We start from the raw sequence: 6381 nt of genomic DNA, 5'->3' as shown, positions 1-6381 counted from the left end.
AGTCATTCATTCATCTTGTCATTTTGTGGCTTTCTCTTTCTTTCTTTCTTTCTTTCTTTCTTTCTTTCTTTCTTTCTTTCTTTCTTTCTTTCTTTTTCTTTTAAATACACACACGTCATGATTTCTGAAACGTTTCTGACTTGTGGAGCACAGTCAAGTGTTGCCAAAGTGCATTGTGGGTCAGAGGCTTCACTTTAGAGCACTTTCCACGCGTCGGCTCAAGTGTCCGCCAAACAAATCACATGATGGAGAGAGGACGGGCACGAGCACGGGGACATCTTTGACCTTTAACTCTACACAACTCAAACTCTACACAACTCAATCTCTACACAACTCAATGACATCACATGACATCACTTCCCCTCCGTCAGATGTAATCCAAATACAGTGGAAACACCGGCATGAATGATCAAATGAAAATGAACTTGTGTCCTGACTCCGTTTCTTTGAAAAGACGCTGATGTCAGAGGTCAAACACGCGCTGAAACAGGCTGTGAATAATAAAGAGGGTTAACGTTGACTCTGAGCACATGTTCTCCCTCTGACCTTTGACCTCTGACATCATGGAGAGTTTCTGATGCTCCCTGGAATCACGTCATCACATACAGAGATATTCAGACGTACGGCGTCTCTCAGTCGCACACTACAGAAATAACGAGGGCATTATAAATGTGGTCATAATCAGAAGTGACACAGATCGTTTCCTGCACCTGCAGCAGGAAAGATGAGGTAAAACAACGACTGCAGCTCTTTAATGGAGGCTGACGGGAGGCGTCCGGCTCCCCCTCAGGTCACTGAGTCAGGGCCCATCTCTAGCTCTCAGCTCTCATACGCATTGCGGACCCTGAGTCTGGCTCGCTGCCAGCGTCAGAGTATTCAAATTGGATTTAGTGGAAAGTTAAGTTGTTTTTTTTGGAGCGTGATTGAGCTTTTTCTGTCTGAGATGGAAATAAAGTGAGCTTGTCGTTCATTGAGCTTGTTTTTACAGCACCAGTGATTTGTTCTCGTCAAAGACGACGTCTGTGGGCTATTTCTTTTTTTTTACGATGATCTGCCGATTATTAAATTTGCCTCCGTGTTCGTTTATACTCAGCAGTTCTTACTCATGCATATGGGTGGTGGACATTTAAACATCAGTGTTTTACTGTGTGTGTGTGTGTGTGTGTGTGTGTGTGTGTGTGTGTGTGTGTGTGTGTGTGTGTGTGTGTGTGTGTGTGTGTGTGTGTGTGTGTGTGTGTGTGTGTGTGTGTGTGTAATGTAGTGGCTCCCATGGGAACATTCATCTGGTTTCCCTTTAACTAATTGGGAGGGACAGAGCGGGTCAATGAGACGAGGAAAAGGGAGGCAGAGACAGAGGAAGACAGACTGTGTGAGAGGACGGACAAATGGACAAATGGGAGGAGGAGGAGGACGGACGTGTAATTGAATGAAAACCCTCTCGTGGTCCCAGACGCTGTAAAACCAGGACCAGGTCTGATTGAATCCCAGTGCAGGACTCAGGAAGCTTTTATGGTTTCACGGCGTCACCTGATCATGCAAATGTACACAGACACACACACACACACACACACACACACACACACAGCATATCCCTGATGAAGCATCTGCTGTTTAAACTGGAGCTGATCTCTCTCGCTCAGCTCTAAATCAGGCTTATGGCCCATTTTAGAAATTACTCCCATTAGGAAGTGCACACATAGACTTTTCCCTGGTTTGTGCTCAGAAAAGCAGCCTCACATGCAGCAGCATTTCTGCTGATCCTGACGCTTACAATATTAAATTATAGTCCGAGGCTGAGGCTGAGGTCGGCCTCGTACTTTACTGTGATGATGATGATGATAATAATAATAATAATAATAATAATAAAGATATTAATAAATGACAGCAGAAACGTGCCAGAGCTCAATTTGAGTCAATAAATCCAACTTTTGTTCACATTGCACAAAGATTATCTGCACTTTTTATACAAAACACTGCAAAATAAAAGATTTTCTGTGTGATTTCAGTTTCCACTGATGGACGTGACGTTATCATATATACCTGTGAGCATATTCTGTTATATTCTGACATGCTTCATTTAGACATGCTTCATTTTATATGGACTATTACAGTTAACTATTATTATTATTATTGTCCTTTATTAGAGTGCTCTATTATTCACAGCAGCAAAGACTGGAAAGATAAAGGTAATCAATCATAAACATGCATTTCCACATATGTGAAATAGAAGATAGATTATAGACATTATATACAGTATAAATAAAGGAGTCATATATGAAAGTTATTTTCTTTTCACGGCCGTTTAAGAGCAGCTTCTTTTCTTTATTTATGAGTCATATTTAAGATTTGACTTCATGTTTCCAGGAGCTATTTGATCCTAAAGTGTTGATCCTTGTTAGCCTTTGAAGCGAGACTCAATAAGATCAAATATATATATATATATTTATATATATATATATATATGTGTGTTTATAGATATTTGAGAGGATCCCTGATGGAGTTAGAGCGGATCATTTCCATGTAACACTTTTGTTCTGATCAAACCTATAGCGCGGTAATGAAAGGAGGAGTGAAATCTGCCTCTTGTCAGCGTTTACGGTGAGAAGCACTCGGATGATTAGATGCCTCACAATCGATGCAGCGTCTTCTTCCAATCATTAAGACTGCTCTTAACAGATTACACCCCCTCGCTCTCCTGCTCCTCCTCCTTCAGTCTCACACACTCCTTCTTTCTCCTCTATCTCTCTCTCTCTCTGCAGACACAACAGGAGACTTCACTTCTCCGGATTTTGCTTTGAATTTCAGCCTAAACTCTGAGGCTCGTTCACCTCCTCTCAGGTTAATTCAGAGTGATGAGAGTCGGCGACAAACACCAGCAGCTGGTGATGAACTGCTGACTTCTGTCCCACCAATGGATCTACTCACAGTCATCTGTCACTTTTGGCTTTTCTTTTTTCAGCCGTCTGCAGCCACCAGCCTGATCACAGGTGAGTGTGCACACACACACACACACACGCACACACACACACACTGAACTCTGGATTCACTTGTGGATCTGTCTTCCTGATCCTCTGCTCTCGGCACGTTTGGCTCCTGAAGCGGATTTATTTGAAGCCCGAGGTAAGCGACGCTCTCTTCTCGCTCTTTAAAATACGAAAATATGGAAACACAATTTCTGTTGGTAATAAGGAGGATGTTTCTTTTTGTTTGTGGGAACTTTCCCCTGAAGGTTCTCCTGTGGTTGATACGGAAAGTTTCCCTAAGATCACAAGCCCAAAAAAACAGATGGAGAAAGTGTGAAATAAATCAATTCCTCTGTAAAAAAAAAAAGTTAAGATTTAACTTTAAAATTTAACCTGAAGAAGAATAGAACTGCAAATAAACAAACCTATGGTCAACGTTCTCACAACGTTCTATTTTAGATGTAAAACCATCACCAAAATACAACTGAACGGGAACGTTGCGTGGAAATCACAGTGCAACCACAGGAGAACGTTTCCTAATCCTGTAAACGTTAGTTTTTGGTTTGGTTGTCACTAACCTGAGGAGAACCACAGGAGAACGTTAGTAGGGATGTCAACATTGTAATCAGAAACATTTGAATGTTTGAGTCATTCTCATAAACAATAATATCTTATAATATTATAATATAATAACTATTATGATCATCTCAGGTCAGCGTGTGTGTAAGGCAGGAAAAGGGAAGCCCTGTTACAAACTGGCCTATTTCTCCGAGCTGCGGCGGAGGCTGAACTTTGCCGAGGCAGAAGAGGCGTGCAGACGAGACGGAGGGCGGCTGCTGAGCGTGGAGACGGCGTCCGAGCAGAAGATCATCGAGCAGCTGGTCACAGAGCTCAGACCCACGGACGGAGACTTCTGGATCGGCCTCCGCCGCAAGAATGAGCACGAGGACAGCAGCTCCGACTGCTCCTCGCAGTATTACTGGCTGGACGGCAGCAAGTCCACATTCAGGTAAAAGAACGTGTGTGTAAAACTCAATAATGCCATCATCACATAAATCTTAGGTATTTAAAGCTTCCTGTGAGTGTGTGTGTGTGTAGGAACTGGCACTGGGACGAGCCGTCCTGTGGTTACGAGGTGTGTGTGGTCATGTACCACCAGCCCTCTGCCCCCCCGGGTCTGGGCGGACTCTACATGTTCCAGTGGAACGACGACAACTGTGAGACCAAGAACAACTTCATCTGTAAATACACGGCAGGTACAGCAGCAGCTGCAGAAGCGCAGGTCAACGTGCTTTTATTCTGAAAAGCCTGAGTGTCGGTCGTCGTCGCTGTTGTTGTTGATGGTGATTTATTTATTTTCCTCTCAGAGAAACCAGCGGACACGTCGCCATCGCCCAACTCCACACAAACAGGTAGAATAAGCTCAGTGTCACATGACTTGCTCAGTACACAGCAACACTAGGTTGACCTTTGACCTTTAGACCTCCTCTCACAGATGTCTTTCCTGCGTCCGTGTTGCCGTGGAACCCGGACGACGGCCGCAGCCACGGCACGAGCACAGGTTTGACTTTGTTCTCCATGAGAACACGAGTGCATCGACTGAGGCTGAAAAACTTCACTTCATCTCTTTGTCTTTCAGCTCTTAATCTGGTTTACATCATCATTCCCACAATCCCACTGATCCTGCTGCTGCTGACCGTCACCGGAGTCTGCTGCTTCAAACTGCTGCTCACACGGTCAGCACCAAAGTTACGCCGAGAGTTATGCCGAGAGTTATGCCGAGAGTTACGCCGAGAGTTACACCGAGAGTTACACCGAGAGTTACACCGAGAGTTACACCGAGAGTTACACCCACCGAGTTACACCCAACGAGAGTTACACCCACCGAGAGTTACACCCACCGAGAGTTACACCCACCAAGAGTTACACCCACCGAGAGTTACGCCGAGAGTTACGCCGAGAGTTACACCCACCGAGAGTTACACCGAGTTACACCCACCGAGAGTTACACCAAGAGTTACACAGAGTTACACCGAGAGTTACACCGAGAGTTACACCGAGAGTTACACAGAGAGTTACACAGAGAGTTACACCGAGAGTTACACAGAGTTACACCGAGAGTTACACCGAGAGTTACACCGAGAGTTACACCCACCGAGAGTTACACCAAGAGATTTTAGAGTTTTTCTGTGAGTTTCAGAGTTTAAACTCCTGCACATTTTTAATTTCTATGCACATATTTAAATTCTACGCAAATGTATAATTGTGTTACATAAGTTTAATTGAATTTCTTTGACTTCTCTGTACACATTTAAATGTACATTTATCTCAGGTCAGTCTCAGAGTACTGTATGGTTACTGTGTTATAAGTTAACTATATGCTCAATGTATGTTAGTGCTACACTCTTAGAAATAAGGGTTCCAAAAAGAACCATTTTGATCCAGAGAACCCTTTAAAAGCCCTTTCCTGAATAAAGGGTTTTAAAAGGGTTCCAGGTAGAACCTTCATACCTGGAGCCAAAAAGGGTTCTCCTATGAAGACAAGCCGAAGAACCTTACATGGTTCTACTATATTTCTAAGTGTGTACTGTTAATGCTTGAATTCCCTTCAGGATCAATAAAGTATCTATCTATCTATCTTGATAAAAGTATGTTATTTCTCTCTGTGCGACACAGAAGGAGAAAAGAGCAGAAGTCAGAAGTCTGTCAGACAGACGCCGCCCTCTGCCCGAGCCCAATCCCAGCTGACGTCTACAAGGTCATTCGATCCCAGAAGGACGATGACCTGGTCTCCGCTCGAGCCAACACCAAGAACACCTCCTTCTTATGCTCCTCCCCCGACACGCCCACAGGTGACTACGACAACCTGGGCGGCCGAGACACAGAGAGTGGATTTGTGACACTGGCCAGCACAGAGAGCTGCTTCCTCAACTTAGACCTCAACGACCTCAGCCTCGGCCGCCGCGGCGCCTGCGACTTCTACGACAGCAGCCTGGGCCGCACAGCAAAGAGAGAGCTGAACGACAGCAGCCTGGGCCGGAGCGGCCACAGAGAGTTCTACGACAGGAGTCTGGGCCGTCGGACCACAAAGAGCGAGCACTACGGCAGCGGCGTGTACGGTGACAGCGGGCTGTACGACAGCAGCGTCAGAGCAGGGAGCGACCTCTATGATTCCAAGCTGAGGCCTGGTAGTCACACAGTCAAAGCTGACCTCTATCAGTCATACATCACTAACGGCAAGGACGACACTTTCCAAAGCAGCCTGGGAACGTACGCTAACCGCAAATCCTTCCAGTTCAATTTGGACTCGTACAGAAACGGGCCCAGCCTGGACAGTGGGAGGAGATACTTCAACGAGCAAGAGTGGATCAACAGGGAAAACTACTGACAGAGAAACTGTGCATGCACACGGGATTTA

General features: G+C 45.1%; 1 protein-coding gene across 1 annotated transcript; it reads left to right on the top strand.

Annotated features, from left to right (window-relative positions):
* Window positions 1–2911: 2911 nt before the first annotated feature.
* On the top strand, window positions 2912–6351 carry layna (layilin a; the record flags this gene model as incomplete). Its single annotated transcript, XM_083910430.1, has 7 exons — window positions 2912–2987; window positions 3100–3120; window positions 3675–3972; window positions 4062–4219; window positions 4331–4375; window positions 4459–4699; window positions 5640–6351. 7 exons carry the CDS (start codon window positions 2912–2914, stop codon window positions 6349–6351), a joined length of 1551 nt encoding a protein of 516 aa, XP_083766556.1.
* Window positions 6352–6381: the final 30 nt, after the last annotated feature.

The sequence above is a fragment of the Microchirus variegatus genome (assembly GCF_963457635.1).
Source record: "Microchirus variegatus genome assembly, chromosome: 2".
NCBI lineage: Eukaryota > Metazoa > Chordata > Actinopteri > Pleuronectiformes > Soleidae > Microchirus > Microchirus variegatus.
Note: the sequence above shows the minus strand (reverse complement) of the source record. Positions and strands in the feature narration are given on the sequence as shown.